The sequence below is a fragment of the Apteryx rowi genome, unplaced genomic scaffold (genome assembly GCF_003343035.1).
Source record: "Apteryx rowi isolate R43461 unplaced genomic scaffold, aptRow1 scaffold_173, whole genome shotgun sequence".
Classification (NCBI taxonomy): domain Eukaryota; kingdom Metazoa; phylum Chordata; class Aves; order Apterygiformes; family Apterygidae; genus Apteryx; species Apteryx rowi.
In genome coordinates this window covers 311029-329774 of record NW_020448008.1, presented here as the reverse complement: position 1 = coordinate 329774, position 18746 = coordinate 311029, and the positions used below count along the sequence as shown (strand labels likewise).

The window sequence follows — 18746 nt, the reverse complement described above, 5'->3', positions numbered from 1 at the left end:
CCTCATCTGTCTGTGCTGACTGAAGCGTATCGGAGCCAATGCTGGACTGGCCACCCCAGGGATGCTTTGTCCCAAAGCCTGGTGTTACTCTGAGGTTGTACAGGAGGGCAGGCCATGATTTCCGTAAGAGTTGTTCTTTTTCTGAAGAAATGTGGGCATTTTAAGTTCCTGCATCTTAGCTGCACTGATGACCTTGCTATCCAGAGCCCATCTGAATTTTCAATTGGATACCATCCTAATTCTCTCTGATAAATCCTTCCAGTACTGAAGCTTGCTCAGCTCCCAGTTGAACACCATGGGAATGAGATGCAGCCACAAGGAAATCTAAGCAAAAGAGCCCAGCCACCCAGAGGGCTCCTAACAAGTAGTGAGGCGCTTTGAGCCGTGTGGCACTCCCCAACACGCAGAGGAAGGAAGGTGCCTTGCACCTTCTCGGCACACAATATGCAGCAGGGACAGTCAGCCAGTGACCTGTGGTGTCTGTCCCCCAGAAACAGTGGCTGGTGTGGAGGTCAACCAACTGGCAATACGGCTACACGTCAYGGGGCACATGAGGCTGTGGGTGAGCAAACCAGGCCAGGTGCAGCAAGGTGTCTTGGGTTAAGCTTCTTGCTGAGCAAACATGACTCTACTGTTTGTATTGCGAACATCTGGCTGGGGATAAGAGAAGCCCTCTAGCATCCTGATGTTGCCCATCCCTGACATACAGCAACTTATTCTCCTGGAAGAATGAGATATTTGCCTCCTAAATTCCAGTATGGCCTCATCTCAGATCCCTCTGTGTATGCAGAGGGTAGCAGCATTTGCTTCCTGCAGTGCCCAGGGGCTTCCTAGCCTGGGCTCAGCATCACACAAAAGCAGCCACTTCAGTTAGGATACAATTATAGGGATGGAGGTGTACACTGGGCATCATGATTGCTGCTGCCAGAATAGAAACCCTTGTCTGAGCTTCCAGCAAAGTCTGCTGATACCATCAATCACTTCCTGTCCTACAGTATCATATAGCGCCGCTGCAGGCTATCAAACAGCCGGTGCCTACAGGCAGTTGCTTTTGAGTTGTAAACTTATCCTTCTGCACAATTTGTTGAACAATTTGGCATACCTCCATATGAAAGGAGAAATACAAATGGAAAATATTTCTAATTGCTACAAGAAACTGCCTGAGGTAACCAAATAATATTACCTCAATATTCCTTAGGCAATCTCTGTGCTCTGCCTACAGAAGGTTGGATAACTCTGGGCTTTCTACTGTCCCACCATCTTGCTACAGAAAAAGCATTTAACTGTTTCTAAGAGCAAGTGAAGCATGAGCCAGCTGGTAAAAATTTACCTGGGAATAGAAAGCCAAGGCATTATTCCACCATGATTTACTTGTGCAAATGTAGGTGAGCACTGAGAGTTACTCCAGGACAGTGGTGAAAAGATAACCCCTAACACAATCAGGCAAGAGCAAAAGGCAATCAGGCAAGTAGAACAAACATTCTACTAAGTTTCTCACTTGTTCTGGTAATACAGGCTAGACCACGACATGGTGGTTGAGAGCCAGCAGGATTTACAGAATGATTCAAAAGTTTCTTTTGTGTGGAATCTCATCTTTTGCTGCAAGCTTTGGAGTTAGGGATTGTCATTATGAGTATCTGGATACCAAGAGGGAGAAAAAGATATACATAGGGAAGAGAGCTGCTTCTCTCTTCTCTTCTTGCTCCAAGCTATACTCAGTTAAAGGCAGTACTGGCTGAAAAAGGTCACATGGCTTCCCAGTGTGACCTGAAGTGTTTGTAAGCAATATACAGAGGAAGAAGGTAGAATCCAAAATGCTATAGTTTTTTGGGGGAGTCAGAGCAGAGACAGCAGCAAGGGGGGAAAAAACAAAAGAACAAAAAGAAAAGAAAACTGCCCCTTCTTCCCCTTGGCTTGCTTCTCCAGCATGTAAGGCTGAAAGTTTTTTCTCCGAGCAGCTAGTGGAGGGTGAACCAGGAGATAAATTTCAATCCACCTCAAAAAACATTTCCGACTGACTGAGAAATCCTGATTAAAGTACTGACCTTTCCATAAGAAATCAAACTCCAGTGCAATGTAGGAGGAGAAGAACAATGTCCAGTTGTTCTGAGCAAACATCTCTCCCTTCTCATTACAACCACCCTGTTCTCCAGCCGCTTTTCTTCAGAGTACTTAGCAATCCACACCGAAGCTCCTTCTTGAGCACGTAGACATCTCCCCACAGCCAGTGATTCCCCATGCAGTCATCCTCGAAGAGAGAACAACTCTGTCTAAATATGCTTCTGCTCCACCTTTAGTGCCTCACCCCCCGCCCCAAAATGCCAGTCAATGATGCACATTGGGATTCAGATCAGTTGCCTTCAAGGTCAACACAATGTTCTCCTGCCTCCTAATGGGAGCAAACCTCACTCGCTCCCTCAGTCATTTCTCAGACATCGGCTCCTTACGCTCTTCCCGGCTTTAATCTTGTATTCCAGAGGCATCCCACTTACTCAGATGCTTTGGGACTGACAGGCAGTAATGCAACAGCATTCACAGTAGCTACAGTCTCGTGACAGGTAGATGGGTTTAATTATTCGTGTGGGTGGAAGAATCTTCTGGGAGAGTTGTTTGAAGCCGCTGAACTACAAGGGGGTTGGGGGCAATTCAGTGAAAGTGCATCTCTCAGACCTGCACAGACTAGGGGGGGTCCTTTGATCACAAGGCAGCAGAAGTTAGCTAGCTGGGTTTCCCAGTGGACTTTCATTGTGGAGAAGGAAATTCCTCCACATGATTTCTTTATGCTACAGAAAGTCACTCKGAGACCCCACCTCTCCCTCCCTCCCTCTCTGGATTTTCTCTGCATTGATTTGAGTTGATGCCTCTGGTGAGAGTTAACTGAAATTCCAGTATCCTGTGGAAATTCCCTACCTTTCAGTCAAGTTCAGTGTTCCTCACTTTTAGCCTTAAACTGTTTCAAAGGCTGGAGAGTACTTGGTGACACTGTTTCACACCAGAGGTGGCTGCATTTCAAAAAGGAGTAAAACCATTTGTCTCCCCAGAACACACCCACTTKTATCAAAATATTACAGAGTACCAGTTAGGGGCAGGAAGGTAAGATACTTTTGCCTTTTATGGAGCTCACTCCCTTCAGCATACTCGTCATTACAGGCTGCATTACCCAACAAGGGTGAAAGAAAAGGTTAAAGAAAACTTCCTGTCCTTTAAAATCCCCAGGAAACTTCAGAGAACAAACTGATCAGAGAGGACCATGAGCACAGAGGCRAGTGGCCATGGTCTGAGAGGTCTGAGGGTAGGGAGCAGGGAGGTGGAGGCCATGGTGTGTGGTACCCGTGCACTTTTAACAGGTTTATTCCGCTGGCAGGGATTCCTTTCAGAAGCATTTGGGTAAGTGCTGTACACTGCCGAGTTCAATCTGTGTTAAGCAGATTAGTTCCTTACCGGTGAAAGGTTCTGGGCAGCAGTAGAGAGTTGCTCACCATGTGATATGAGGGGACTGTCATTACGTTTCACAGATATGATATAACTATATGCTCCCTGGAGGGTACTTCTAATTGAATTATAGGGTGTCTCACAAGTATTCTGGGCAGCGGTTAGAGGAAGCTTTCACCGYCCAGAACAAGATAGAGATACCCTTTAATTCCATTAGATGTACCTTCCAGGGAGCACTCCGTTCCTCTATGCAGTAATTTGGTTAAAAATCATATCCCCCAACAGTTTGAAGGAAAGTGTCTTTAGCATGAGTTTGCTGTCGCTGCATATTTGTTTCTTGGGACTCCTCTCAGCTCACTCAGCCCTGCAATGTCTCAATCCCGTGAAATCCCCATACCTGTAATGCAAAACAGCTCTGCACTGCAGGGTAGAAAACTCATCGAGGGCAGCTGCATCCCCTGCCTAGTCATGACTCAGGTCCCTTCCCTGTGTGGGTCAGGAGACATGGTGCTGCACAAGCTGCCACCTGCCAGCCTACTTGTGCAAGGGAGGTCTCAGCCTCCTCAGAAAAGGCCTTGAGAAGCAGTCCCCAAAGGCAGAACATTAATCCCAGTCCAGGCCAAGCATCAGCTTCAGTCATTGCATCCCATGCTCCCAAGGTTCCCCCTGCAGCACCAGGCACGCAGGCTCTCCACTCGCTCATCCTGCCCTCAACCACCACTAAGCTGCAAACACCACCAAGTCTGAGAGCTGCAGACAGCTACCACAACCCCCTCCAGTGACAGACAAAGCAACCCTGGGAAAGAACAGCTCAGCTCACCCAATTTCCTCACCTGGGTGCCCAAAGTTTTGCTCCCAGAAGCCTAATCAAGCCCTTGAATTTTGCTCTCTGTTTTATTCTGGACTCATTCAGTTTTTCCTCATGAATCAGATCTTCCCAGGGAAGCTGCAGCACTTGGCTTGCCAAATAAGCTCCCCTGATGACCCACTCCAGCCTGTCTATAAGCAAGCACATTGGGGAATAGCACCCGTAAATCACTAATAGCCATCTCTGCACTTCCGCAGCACACCTCCTTGACTTCCCAATCGGCCAGAAGAACTGCACATTGAGTCACCTGTGGGACCTTCCCCTGCAGAGCTCAGGGAAAGGCATGATAAGGCTGCATTATTCCTTGAGAAGCAGGAAACTGGCCAGCTACTGATGCTCTCCAAACACCTGAGAAACACCAGGCAGGCAGAGGGAGTACAGCCCAGGCAACAGGTCCTTTGCTCTTTACCCTCTCCTCTGAGGACTGCACACTAAGAAATCACCCCATACTACTGCTCACATGCTCTGAGATTGCTGTCTACAAAATACTGTCATCCAGGGCAGATGTCACATCTGTTGTGCCTTTTTTTGCTGTTCTGTACCATAAAAAGGATGGGATAATCAGGCCCCTGAGCCTATTTTTTTTGTCACCTCAAGGGGAAAAACAGCACCAGCTGCCTACCACAAATTCTAATGACCTACTGAAGCTGCCATCAGCTCTGACTCTTACAAACTGTGGTCACTTCCACGTCCAGCACCATTCCACCTGTCAGGCCACAAAAAGAGCAAGAAAGACTGTTATGCCAAGAACTTGCTAATTATAGAAGACAAAGAACTTCTTATAGGAAATGCACCACAGTTACCACCGAGATAAAGCACACAGCTGCTTAGGCTTCCACAGTGCTGCAGCCTCGTGTGTTAGCAGGAGTCTAATATACTTCACCCTGTTACATCTTTCAGGTACTGTGCTGCAACTGCAGTATACAACTGCCCAAAATTCAGGAGTCTGGCTGCTAGGCAAGCAGTTCTTGCTCATACATAGTACATTTGCTGCACTTCTGAATTATTCACCGCTCTGCCCACCTCGGGTGTTGTCAGCTAACAGGACACATCTGTGAAAAACTGCCAAATCACACATTTTTATTCCCCARCTCCACTAAAGAAAGAGAAAACTACTATGAATTATCAAAACTGACCATAGTAGACCCCAAAAGGGCTTTGGGCATTTTAAAAAAAAAGTGGGTTTGATGTCTTAGAAAACAGATGGCTCAGTGCTTATTTAGTCTTGCACTGACAGTATATTGCTCCTGACACATCCTTCCTAAACACCACTGTGGTCCACTCGTGTCTTTACTAAAGGAGATGGAGACAGAAGTATCAAGCCAACATGATCAAGCTGCTGAGCTACAGAAGAGATATTTTAATTCAACAGGAAAGACATGTAAGGCAGAGATAACTTATTAAATTAAATTAAATAAATATTGATGGTTTTATCATGCTTTTTTCTTATAGGATATAAGCAGAGCAGCACAGTGGTCAGGTGATGATTTTTATAAGGGTGGGAGCTGTTTGGCTTGCTTGTCTCATTGAAAGAAATACACAAAGGCACAAAAGGTAATTCCTACCACATTTCATTTTAACTGCATGCTTTTATACAGAGGACTAAAGAGGCCTAGCAGTAGACAAACCATCTATGACACACTCATCACAACAGAGCCTCAGCAAAGGCAGGAACAACCTCTCTTGGAAACTCCATTTGGATAGGTAAGCATTAAAGAGAGAAAAAAAACCACCCTCTTTTCTCCCCAGCATCATTTATAAACACCAAAGATCTTCAGTGATGCAGAGATCATGAGAACAGATCGATAGCTTTTACTTACATGTGGTATAGCATTTCATCCTGGGCTCCTATAATACCCAGAATGGCTGAACACCACCAGCATCTGGAAGGAGCTCGCGAAGGGAAAGGTTTTTTGTTGCTTCTATCAATCACTGCCTGAGCAGCTGGTGTGAAATTATTTCTGAAAGTAAAAGGAAAGAGTGGAAGCTGACACACACCCAAAGTCCAGAGGGAAGGTGGATTTCCAGGCACTCCCTTCACTCTGCCCTGCTGGGAGGCAGCCAGGCACAGAGGAAAAGCAGGCAGCCAAAGAGTAAAGGGAACCCAGGTGGACTGGGGCAGCCAAGCACAAGGCTGGGAGTAGGAAGGAAAGCTTTGGAAAGGGCAGGGGCACTGCAGCCTGGCCTGTGGCAGAGCCATTCAAGAGAGAAATGGCTCCGTAAGCAGAGAGCTGGCAGGCACTCAGGAAGAACAGGGTCACAGGGTACAGTCGGATACGACAAGGCGGTGCCGTGCTCCATCCGAGATTGCTCAGGCTTAGAAGCAGTCTAGCAGATGTTTCCTTTCGCCTCATAAGAACAGGCCTTGCAAACCCAGGTGGAAAGAACTGATCCTAGTTCAAAATCTGAGGCTTAAACTTCCAGCATGCTGACTTTCTAGCATAAATCATCCAAAAGGCCCAGTGTTCAGAGTAGCTAGTGCCTGCTCAACACTGGGACAGGCTTCAATTGAAATGCTAACAGCAGCCAGTACTGGGATCTAAGCAGAGACTTGAGGGGTCTCATCTGTCAAAGGTCCAACTGCCAAGACATCTGTAAATATGTATAAGGCCAGATTCCTCCCAGCTTTAAATGTGCTGTCTTCACTGCAGCTAAACAGAGGATGAATTTGGTTCACAGTGCTTATATTACCCAGCATGGTTAAATTCTCTTATCATTAGCTTTTATATTGACATGAATAAAGTATATATACCAAAAAAAAAAAAAAAAAGCCACATTGCTACTAACAGGTAAAACATCTCTTATTTAAAACAGCTGCTATTTTCACCAAGTGCAGCTGCTGCTGTTTAGCCATATCAGGAATGTGCTTGAGAACCTCTGGTTTAGGAGATTCTGAACTCTGCCGTTCCCCTTTAAGAAAATGATACACTCACATTTAACTTCGAAACTTTGCTGGGACTCTGGTATGTTAGAAACCACAGGCTCATCACAGTGATGCTGTAAGTAATACTCCCACTTTAGATTAAAAAATATATACTTGTACTGGAGTGATGTCAGGTATGTCAAGCTTTGCCCAGATGGGTTAAAAATCCTGCTTTAAAAAGATAAATACCTCTACTTCATCTAAAAGAGGACTCGTGTAGCAGGAAGAATTTTTATCTATATGAATACATACCATCATGGAAACTATTTTAATTTGGTTTAATCCTAAATCGTAAGTATTTAGCAATTTGGTACTCGAGACCAATTTTGTGCTAGGGTATTTGTACCAGTGCATAAGTACATATTGCAAGGGATGTTAGCATAGTACACAAAAGCCAACTTCTGGTATGCCCCATCCAGTGTATCCAGACCTAGTAGATACAGACAAAGCATGCTGAATTTGGATACGCATCATGCTAGCAAAAACATACTTTGGCCACAGGAACTTATTCCAGTCCCCACACAAAATAAAAGGCAAAGTTTTGTTGGCACACCAGACTGTATCCAAAACAGGGCTTTTGTCAGGACCCCACCTAAGGTTTGCACAGCTTTGCTGGCTAGCACTTGTGGTTGGACACGGAGTAGCCACAAGAACCCRATTAAATCAGCAACAGTTGTCCCATCTGTCAGTGCTTTAGGACTTTTGGAAGCATTTCATTCAATTCCAATCTTTCTTCTTGTCCCAAATCAAAGCTCATGCAGTATCACAGTGGTTATCTTCCCAATATTGACAGGTCAGTGGGACATGAGGAGGAGTGAAGTATCTTGCTACTTCTCAGTTGCATAACAGGGAGGATGTGGGCAACACAAGCAAAGCATAAACACTCTGTGCCATCCTCTACACCTTTTGTTAAAGCCTGCAGAACTTTTTCAGAGTGCGCACTGAAGCACCCCAAAAGCCACTGCCTGCTTTTCAAGGGCAAATTGTCTGAGCCTCATCACAGACTAATATCCTACTTCTGTCACTGTCTCCACAGAGCAGAGTTGGTGTATGTTGGAAGATTTTGCACATCTTACCTCTGTTGTAATGCCAAGGACAACATATCTGCAAATGCATCTCAAATGCTAGCCCATCAACCTCGCTGCCTTATGCTACTCTTGCACAAATGCAAATTATGTAAAGCAAGTGAAGGAAGTATGATGCTCATCCCTAGGTCTTATTTATTTTAAGTGCCTTTCCTTCTTTCCTCCTTCTCCACACAAAGACAGATCATTTCTCCTGCCCAAAAGAGGAGGTTGCTGGTAACTCTGTGTGCAAATCCAGTTCTGTCTGCTTCCCATTTCTCTCCTTGGGTATCCAGAGGTGAAGACCAATGTTGAATCTTACCTTTAACATTCAGATGTGAGATGCATAAAAACGCCATCTCATCTCAGGCCTGCGGCTGCATTATTTGAACAATGGCCTTCTCTTCCTCTTTATAAGGGGGAATAAACGTGATCTCTGCCTCTGCCAACCTGTGTGTAAAGTACATGCCTACAAGTCACTCATTTGCTAAGGTGCTTCATGCAATAATACAGGAGTCAGAATGAGTAAAGGAGGCAAAACTCATTCAAGCCACAGTAAACTAGTTTTATCTTGGATCGGTATAAGTTTGCTTGTTTTTTTAAACCCCAAACCTGGTTGTTCTGTTTGGCACAGGGAATTTCCCTGTGTTTGCTCTCATTAGGAATATCCCTGCCCTTTACAATATTGCCTCAACACTCCCCCCCACCCCCCCACCCCGAATTGGGTCTTGTACTTCAGGCATCTGAAAGGTTTCTGGTGACTTCTCTGTTAGCTGAGACTACATAGCAGCTCTGAAAACTGACCACTACTGCATTTCTCTCTTTTGAGCTGGGGTCTCAGGCTCCCCTTGTTTAATGCTGTTGCATAAACTCATACAAATGCCTCCTTTGATGGGCAACAAGTCACAGTCCTTCAGACAAGATGTCATTTGTCCTTCTTCATGGACAGATGACAAGTAACTCCGGTCAAAACCTGTCAACTATCTCAACTACCTGGGAAGGTAAAGGTCAGTTCAGGGCTTCTCTTCTTCCGAGGATGGTCTCACAGTCTCACATTTCTACGGGCTGATTTTACACACACTCCAGGAACAGTCCCCTGACACCTCATACTAATCCCCCATAGACTACTACACTACCTAGAACTCCCAGTAGGACTAAAGCAGAAACTCAGAATATGTATATGTAAAAATAACTTCAGTTAAATTAGAAATTGATACTGTTAAAAATACTAACATGAAAGAGAATTTCAGAGCAAGAACTAAATACAACAGCCTTTCACCACAACATGGTGAGGGAAAGTTTTTTAACTGGGACCAGCTCTGAGACTGTCAATACCAGTAACTAAATCAAGGCCTAGAAAGAACTTGTTGCCTGGAGCAAATAAGAATTCAGATGGACAGGTGGGCTAACTAAACATGGGAAATAAAATTGACCGTCTCTTGCCTCTTCAGGAAATCATTAAACAAGGCCACAGAATAGCCTTGGAGCTTCTCCTCTGAAGTGAGACTTCAGTGTTCTCTGTACTGCCACTATCTCCCTTTGGGAAGAGATGGTACTATTTTTCCTTAATTTGGATTAAAATAGGAACCAAGAAATTCTAATTTATGTGAAGGGGCAGAGAGAGAAAGCCAGAAGGAGCTTACCCACAGACGGTGACAGACTGAAGAAGAGTCTGGAGGTTTCATTAAAAGTTCAATCCAAAGAGAGCTCTAATGGGAAGGAAGCATGTCCTGAGGGAAGGAAACTGTCTGCCTGGCATGGCAAATTCTCACTGCCTGGAATCCCACTACTCAGGCTTGATTTTTCAAGGAAGGTTCTACTTCAAGCACAAATTGTTAGGATCAGCACATAATGAACAAAAGATACTGAACAAGAGTTCAGACTAGATTATAAAAACAGTCCCTTCACCACCTAGGTCATTAATTCAAGTCACCATGGCTGATAAAGCCAAACCAAGGTCTCCAGATTCAGCACACCTCCACGTTATGTGACCCAAATTTAATTTAAGAAAATAAGCACCCAAAATCATAGCTACTGTTGACAGTTTTGGGGAGGTAGGAAAATATTTCAGCTACTGCCTATATCTGTACAAGCTGCCTGGTGATAGCTGGGGAGAGGTCAATGAATCTGCCTAGACTCAGTGCAGTTTTAAATCATATGAAATTACAAGCTTAATGTAGGCAGACCCTCCTCTGGATAGAGCATTGGCCAGCAGCTCAGGGAGATATTTTTTATTCCCATCTTTGCCTCTGAACTGCAGGGTAATCCATAGGTAAGAGAAGTCACTTTCTCTGCATTCTTCCCCTATCTATAACATGGGAATAATGACCTTCAATCTCCTTTGCAAAGTGCTGTTAGATCTACTGATGAGATGCCATGCAAAAGAGCTAAATATCATTAATAGCATTCCTCTCAAAATGCCATAGCCATGGCTGTGTAAGTGATCAAATTAAAAAATTAAGCTGACAGTTTCCTCAAGCACTGAATTGCAAAAAGGAAGGACAATTAATTGCACCAAACTTCAGTACGGTGTCCTTCAAACAGGTAACTGCCAGTCACCTTTCTTCATTATCACCTTCATCAGAGCTACTGGGGCAAGTTAACAACCACCATATCAGGGTTATGAGCTAGGGGTTAGGGCCCAAATATTTCTGGGTCCAAGCATGGGTGGAAAAGAAGGAAGAACAGATACTGACCTTCTCACCAAACAAGTGTGGTAATACACCCAGGAGAGAGGGCAGCAGCAGCAAGTGGTGGCTGCATGGGGCAGTTGTCAGCCACCAGACTTGGGACATAGCTGCAATCTGAACTTGACACAGAGAGGTCCACCTCCAGCACAGCTCTGGCCTTCATGCCTTTCCCCACACCCTGCATTCTGAGTGAACAATGCTCCTGCCAGAAAATGTCTGAAGACCCAAATAGGAAGAAAGGCATGCAGTTTTCCATCACTTGGTGTTGTGGCAGCACTTTGCAGGGTCAGCCCCACTGAGCTAAGCATACACTCAGAGATAGGACAGGTCCCTGGCCAAGGATCATGTATCCCACAGGCACAGAGATTCAGTAGAGCAGCCATAGCCATGCACACAACAGCTTAGGTGCTCCTCTGGGGAAAAGCCATAGAAGAAGGCAGCATGTAACTTACAGAGAGCTTCCTCCCCAAACTCTGAAGACCAAAGGCAAAAAACATCTCACTGCCTACCAAGGTGGTCTTCATATTTTTGTCTCCAAAAGTATCCGTATAAATAGAGGAGTTTGCCCTTCTATCACTGAGAGCTCTGCATAACATACATAGAGAAATGACTATAGGTTTCCACACATTACCTGAAAGTTCAGCCATGCTACCTTTGCAGAGAGATTTTGCAGACCATTTAATAACAGTTTAACGCCACAGCTTCTCTCAACACCCCATTCCTTCTGAGTCATAGGCAATACTTAGAGAACTATGGACTCATGGCAGACGGCTAGCTACATCTCTAGGAGGCTGCAGATCCTATAAATGCTTGAGAAAACAGCAACACAGACAAGCAACTAAGTAGGTCTCTTGGCCTAAAATATAATTCAGTATAGCTTCAGCAAATGACATGGTCACAGCAGAACTTGGCCCTTTGTCTTCTACCCAGCATATCAATTCACTACTGGTACTTTATGTATCTTCCTAAAATTTCTAAAGCAAGACAGAGATCAATTTCCATACGAGTTTAAACAGTTTTCCTCTCCTGACTGGCTGAAAGTTCCTTTTATTATGCAAAAAGAAAATCCTTTAAAATCCAATTGACTTTTTGCTGTTGGCTCCTGATGTTTTCTGTATTGCTTGGACATGATAAAGCATCTAGATCAATCCCTCTTTTGCTTTTTCACATCTCCAAGAACCCAACACTTATTTCCACACAAAAATGTTTAATAGAAAAGTGTTTAGTCATCTTGCAAAAAATCTAAGTTTTGGACTTGATCTCTTGAGAGTTTCCTTTTAGTGAACAAGAGAACCAGGATCCTACTTCAGCTGCTTAGTTCATATCTGACCCTCACAGGAATTCAGAAATAACAAATGTATTGAAAAAGCTGCAGCAGAATCAAATATTTGAGATATGATCAATTCCATTCTCAAGAGATGACTGTACAGGATTACATGTTGTGATTTATAGCTACCCAACACCCATACATATCCATACACACACACATTGCATAAAACAATATTTCAGTAATAACTGCATTATTTCAAGCCTCCTCATTTCAGCCTGCTTTCTTTGTGCTCCCACCCAAACGTGAGTAAGGAAACTTTGACCATGTTAGTCTAGAAAGAATCACAGAGGCAATAAGCAAGACCCGGTGGCAGGATCCATTTCCCTCTCATTCTGTAATTTATGCATCAACTCATCTGTTTTTAGTCCCACATTCCTTAGGGAAAGCCTCTTAAAAATCAACCCTCAGATAGTTTATTTTATCTCATTACATTTAAGTGAAGTTCCCTTTGCTGTTATTTTTCAGGGAAAGTGCCCGCTCTAAGCATCACCAGAACATTAGCCCTGGGAATTTGGTAGATCACAGTGTCTCTCCAACAGCTTAATCTCAAAGTTGCTGTGTAATTCAGTGACCCTCAGATTAATTTAGACATTGTTATACTTAAGGGTCTGCTGCTGCAGAACACAGTCTGAAGTTTTTAATGCACGAGCTGAGAGCGTAAACTGAAGTTTTTACCCTCCTTCAATTTACACTGATCAGAGCTTTCTTTGTGGCTGCAGTTCTGCAGTTCCTCAGCATACATGCATAACCACAGTAAAGCTTAGCACTGTCTTATGTGTTTGCAAGATGGTGTTAATTCACTTGCTTCCTCCATGGGTCAAAGATCTTTTAAAAAAGGGCTCCATGAGGAGAATGACAGTGAAGGAGGCAAGGAATCCATATCAAGTATGCGTAAAATCATAAATTGCTCCTGCACCAGAACAGAAACTACTGCCCAAGTTTCCCCTTTCCTATATTAGAGCCCAATCACTAGACTGAAGAGGGGAACACATACTTTTCATTGCTTTCTGGTCCCCTGTCCTTAGCATTGTCCACTGACTATTTTAATCTTCCTGCTTTTCCCTCTCTTCTGTGTTGGATTTTGTGGCTCCTCAGTTATCCCTTCAGCATGTATGGGATGTTAATACCTTGCAGTGGATTCCCCTCAGCAGCAAGGCATTTAAAAAGTACTCCCCAGAATATTCAACAAGGCAACCCCCAGGCTGTTCAGTGACCCAGTGTCTTCATACAGCCTTGAAGTGATACAGTGACCAGTCATTCMCATGTTGTCATCTGGGTCAGCCCAGACTACCAGTAGCCTATCAGTCAGTATCAGACTATCCCAAACTAAGCCAAACTATCCCAAACACCATATCCACACATCTCTATAAACTAGAGGTGACCAAAACTAGACACTTATTGTAGGAATAGTGGAATATGGGTCCAAACTCCAAATTCAGATCTGAATTGCCTCTAATTTGTTTGTAGCCTGAATATGTTATCAAAATTATTTTTCCTCATTCAGATTTAGAAAACAAAAACGGAGGAAGAGACTAAACCCAAGCTTCAGTTCTTGCAAGTTTCTGTGTTTGTATTCACCTGCCTCTTGGATAGAACTTGTAAAGTATAGCAACTAAACGGTGTTTACTGAGTTTAGGGGCCAAAGGATAATTACTGAAAACTTCATATGCTTCTAGCTCAGGACTCCATTCCCAGAAGACCTGGCAAGTTGGAATGAAACCTTGGTGTGAATAAAGGTAGCCTGCTGAACTACATGGTCAAGCTAGTGTGTTTCACCTCCTTGTTAAGCTTATTAGTTTGATTAAGCACTATGCTCAGCTAGCTATACTAATTCTAGTTTCAAAAGAAACTCATCTCTGTTAGCAGCATGGTYTCCATGGTCACTGTGTCCTAAAGGGTAGAGTAACTCCCCTGTAATTAGGAGGCTTTGTTCCCAAAGGCCTTTTGAAGTAGAAGGGAAAGTCACCGTAATGCATTAGATGTGGGCACAATTTAAGTACAACACAAAGGCCTCAGCTGTGCTCCAGGACATCCTCTTTGGGTCACAAACCACAGCATTAAGCATCCTGCTTGTATCTGTTGTCTGGACCAGCCTAAATTTTTAAGAGTTTGACCTACAAGGATGCTCATGGCTCTACTGCACATCATTTATTTTAAGCCACGTAAGGCATCCATGTGGGTATGTTTTGTCACACTCTTCAAAGAAAAAAGGAAGCCTTCCATCAACAGGGAGATGAAAGAAAGGGAGCACAGTTTGGAGTGAAATGGCTTGTGGGGTTATTCTCTGGTAAGCCAAACCTGCTGGCCTTTCACTGCTGGGTCGTAAAGTCTGTTTTCTTGAAGACCTGTCTGGAGCATGGTAGTATCCACCATATTTTAGATAGTCTCCTCACAAGAGACTGTAATCACACAGCTAACATTCTTCTTCCCTTTCTCTAGAGAAATCAGCTTGAGGCTCAATTAAGGAGACTAACCTGCCTGACCCATCTTCCTGGAGAGGCCAGATGAGAACAGTGGATCCTTTTCCATCTTTGATCATGGCTGAATCCAGCCAAACAGGAACGGAAAGAACACACACTAGAATCAAGCATCAGGACTGTAGATATTAGCTGGATTAAGTGGTTTAGCGGTCAAGGCAGAAGTTGCTATTGAATTAGAACATCTCTATTCCATAGCATTTAAATATTAACATCTTTTGGGGTACTGTATAGGGAGGCTTGGTACAGAGGTTTCCTTTCTCTGATGCCAGTTGCAAGTCTGCACAATTCTTCCTTTGATAGCTCAAGTGATTAGGTGTTAACAAGAGGAACCTAGGCACTTAACAATAGCGATTTTAGCACCAGGTCCACACCCCCTCCCTCTCTCTACTCTGCTAAGGGATTTTTCTCCTTCCCCACTAATGTTAACAGCAGGTACTTAAAGTAATTAGACATTATCGCCTCTCTGGTCTTTATTACTTCCTACCAGCATATCAGCTACTTCGTAGGCAATAAGAGCTGAATTAACAGGACCAGTTCAGGCTATTCTGCTTCCCTTCTTTATTCTGTATGAAAACACTGGGTCATGGAGCTACATGGACAGGCTGCGAGCTGCAGTGCTTTAAGAGCATTATTGCCAATTGCCATGGTATTTTGTAAGGGGAAAAGCCACAGGTAGCAAAAGAACAGACAGCCAAGGTTGGGGGGGGGGGGATATGGGTAGACCACAGCGACATAAAGGCTGGAATGATTGTACAAGTCCAGCAGAACAGCTTGCAACTGTGCCTGTGCTATGAATTAGCTACCACATCGACCTGCAAGTTGCACTGGCAGCCTAGGGAGACAGATATGATGTGTTGCTCTTGTGAAAAGAAAGCCCCCTGTCTACTAAGCAGCTTTTGCTTGCCTGGGAATACCTGTTGCACACTTTTCATCTGAGGTTATTAAGAAACTCCTGTGCCCTCTATGTTGGGTTTTCAAAAAGATTTTACTCACACATTTAGAGGCTTTCCCATATTTGCCCAGCCAGGTGAAAGCTTCACCTGTTTTCTTCTCTCTCTGCCTTTACTCACAATTAACCCGTTATTCTGAGTACAGGCTCTCAGAGGATAATATATTTTCTTCCCACTCCCACAATATTTCTAAGCCTTTGTTTGTTGTTCCCAAGAGGGAAGGGAGAAGAGATTCTGAGCTCTTGAATCCTGCTGTCGGTTCTTGCCTGAAAGAGGTAAGTAGGGAAACTGAAGGGAAGCTGAAGAAAGTAGCCTGTCCCTTGTCAGCATTCACCTGTAATGGAGGGAAAATGTAGGGTTAAACACTAAAACTAGACCCAGGAACAGAAATTAATGGGGTACTTACACAGTTTCATCATTCTTGAACTCCAGCTCCCCATAAGTGTCTTCAAAATCCTCTCCACCTCCTTTCGCTGTCCCTTCTACTGTCCTATATGGCACTATGACTGTACCCCGAGCACCTGATGTCCTTAGGACTTTGACTTCCATCACACCAATGCTCTCACTGACATGTATAACATCACATTCAAATGTGAAGATGCCAGCATGGTCATCATCCAGTATAGTCACTGTGGCCACACAAGGAGAGGCCAGTATGGCCTTTGTGTTTATGGAGTTACTGAGCTCTGGATGTTCCTCACTCTCCACCACACGCAGGTTACTGAGCCGCACAAAGAAATGTTCATCCTCCTCAAAGATGTCATCATCAATAATTCCCACAGAGAACTCCTTCTGGGTCTCCCCTGATTTCAGGACAACAGTCCCCTCTGTGAACTCATAGTCGGCACCAGCATTGGCAGAGCCATCCTCTGTTTTATAGTCCACATAGATGGTCTTGGACATGTCCCCTCCTTTCCGCACCACTGTCAGGAGAACGGCACCACAGTTCTCAAGACACTGGTAGGAACATGGGTCAAAATAAATTTTGGACATGAATTCTTCAGGCTCATCTGGCCGCACCTCATGCAAGCTGGTGCTCTTCTTGGCTTGCTCAGCTGCATGTTTCTTCAGAATATTTCCAGCTCCAGTCATCATTCTGGTAGCTTGAATGCGATAAAAAGCTCTGCTCTTTTGCTGATGAGACAAGGCATAGTAGTTAGCCATTTCTACTAGCTGGTCCAAGTCCTTTTCTGGGTACTTCTGCTTCAGGTCCTTAAGGATCCGAATCATCTCTTTGCGAGATTCATCTACCTCCTTCCCCTCCACAGTCACTAGGTTTCCATCCAGAAAGTGGGAGTTCATCATCTTGCCATCCATCTCAATTCCCTTAGGGTGATCACCTTCTGATTCTATGATAATGCCCCTGTGCTTGTCAGTACGGTATTTTTTGTGCATGTACTTATAGAAAAGCAGACGTTTATCTGCTATCCAAGCCAGAAGGACACAAAGGGGAAAGAAGAAAAGTGTGAGCAGACCTTCCCAGACCTGAACCACACCTGGAGAGAAGACAGCAAGGATCATGTACAACCAAATGTAAGCAAAAATGCTCCATGCAGCTGTGACAAAGAAAACCCTCAGGTGTTTTATCTTTCTGGTTTCCCCATCAGGGATCACATAGACACAGATGGCAATGATGATAAACATATTGAAAGCAGCACTGCCAACAATCGTGGAAGGCCCCAGGTCTCCAGCTATGAATCCATGCCCACATACTTCTATCAGTGATAGAAGGATCTCAGGAGCAGAAGAGCCCAGAGCCATGAGGGTCAAGTTGGAAACAGTTTCATTCCAAATCCGAATGGTGGTTGTTGTGGTCTCTCCATTGGGTTTCTTAATTGTGATTTCTTTCTCTTGTGATGTAATGACCTCTATAGATGCCATGAAACGATCTGCAATGATGGAGACTCCAAGAAACATGTAGATCAGTGCTACAAAGTATACAATAACCCGGGCAATTTTGTCCCCAAGGGATGGGTTTTCTGGGTACCATATTGGAAGGATAACACCCTCCTTGCAGTCAAAAGATCCTGAACATGAACTGTTTTGTACTGAACTGGTTGAGTCTCCCGTCAGGCCAGCATCCACCTGCAAACCATGCAAAAACAGCACAAAAGTAACCAGCCCAAAATGGAGGAAGGCCGAGGAGAGAGGCTGCAAGCTTAACCACGCCATACACAAGATGCAACTTCCACTGTGTAGATCCAAAAAGGCCGAGAACCTGGAAAAAAAAAACAGAGAGGGTGGAGGGAAGCATGAGAGAAAAGGAAGATGCAACATTTGCCCATACGCGCTTCAGTATCTCACCACTGAAGAGGACTGGTAGAGATGCATGGGTTGTCTCTCTGTCACTTTGAAGAAGGTATTTACCGTTAGCTGGTAACTCTAACAAACTGCAGTATTTACAGGCCTAACAGATGAAGATGAATTGCTAAAAAAGTAGCTCGGAGGAAAACTGTACATAATACCCCATTCTTGGCCTACAACATATGTAGCTGGAATACTGAGCACTCAGCTACTAGTCATCTAATGATGCCACGGTGTTATCCAGAACATAGCTCTTGAACTCAGCAGAAGAAACCAAATCTAATGGCTCCCCTGTCTCACCATCCAGGGCATGAGACAAATCAAGGAATCACCAGCAACAAAAGAAGCACCATCTTTGGCCACTGAGCAGTCTCCAAATGAAACTCTGTTTGTAAGACATAACTCAGTTATGAGGTACCATGGTGGCCAAGGACTTACTGATCAGTTAAGATTGGATTCTCAGCCCTTCACCTTGTCATGAACCATACTATTCTCTTTCCTTTATAACCAGCCTCTGGAAGAACTTGGTCTCAGTATTAGTAACTGACAAATCACAAGGTTTGTGAGCCCAGACACAGCCAAGTATCTCACAGGAAACATCAAACTTAATAGCAGCATTATCTAAAACACTTGGAAGGTTCAAGAGTCTCAGCTCCCACTAACTGTCATTGAGATTTGTACTCTTAAATCAGTAGGCCTGGCATT

General features: G+C 44.2%; 1 protein-coding gene across 11 annotated transcripts in view; it reads right to left on the bottom strand.

The window, feature by feature from the left end:
* Positions 1 to 17909, bottom strand: part of SLC8A3 (solute carrier family 8 member A3) — a 113467-nt gene extending 95558 nt beyond the window's left edge. For all 11 annotated transcript variants that reach the window (XM_026060967.1, XM_026060959.1, XM_026060960.1 and 8 more), the window contains exon 1: positions 16144 to 17909. In XM_026060967.1, coding sequence (XP_025916752.1) covers positions 16144 to 17909 — 1766 coding nt within the window. The remainder of the gene's footprint in view (positions 1 to 16143) is intronic.
* Positions 17910 to 18746: the final 837 nt, after the last annotated feature.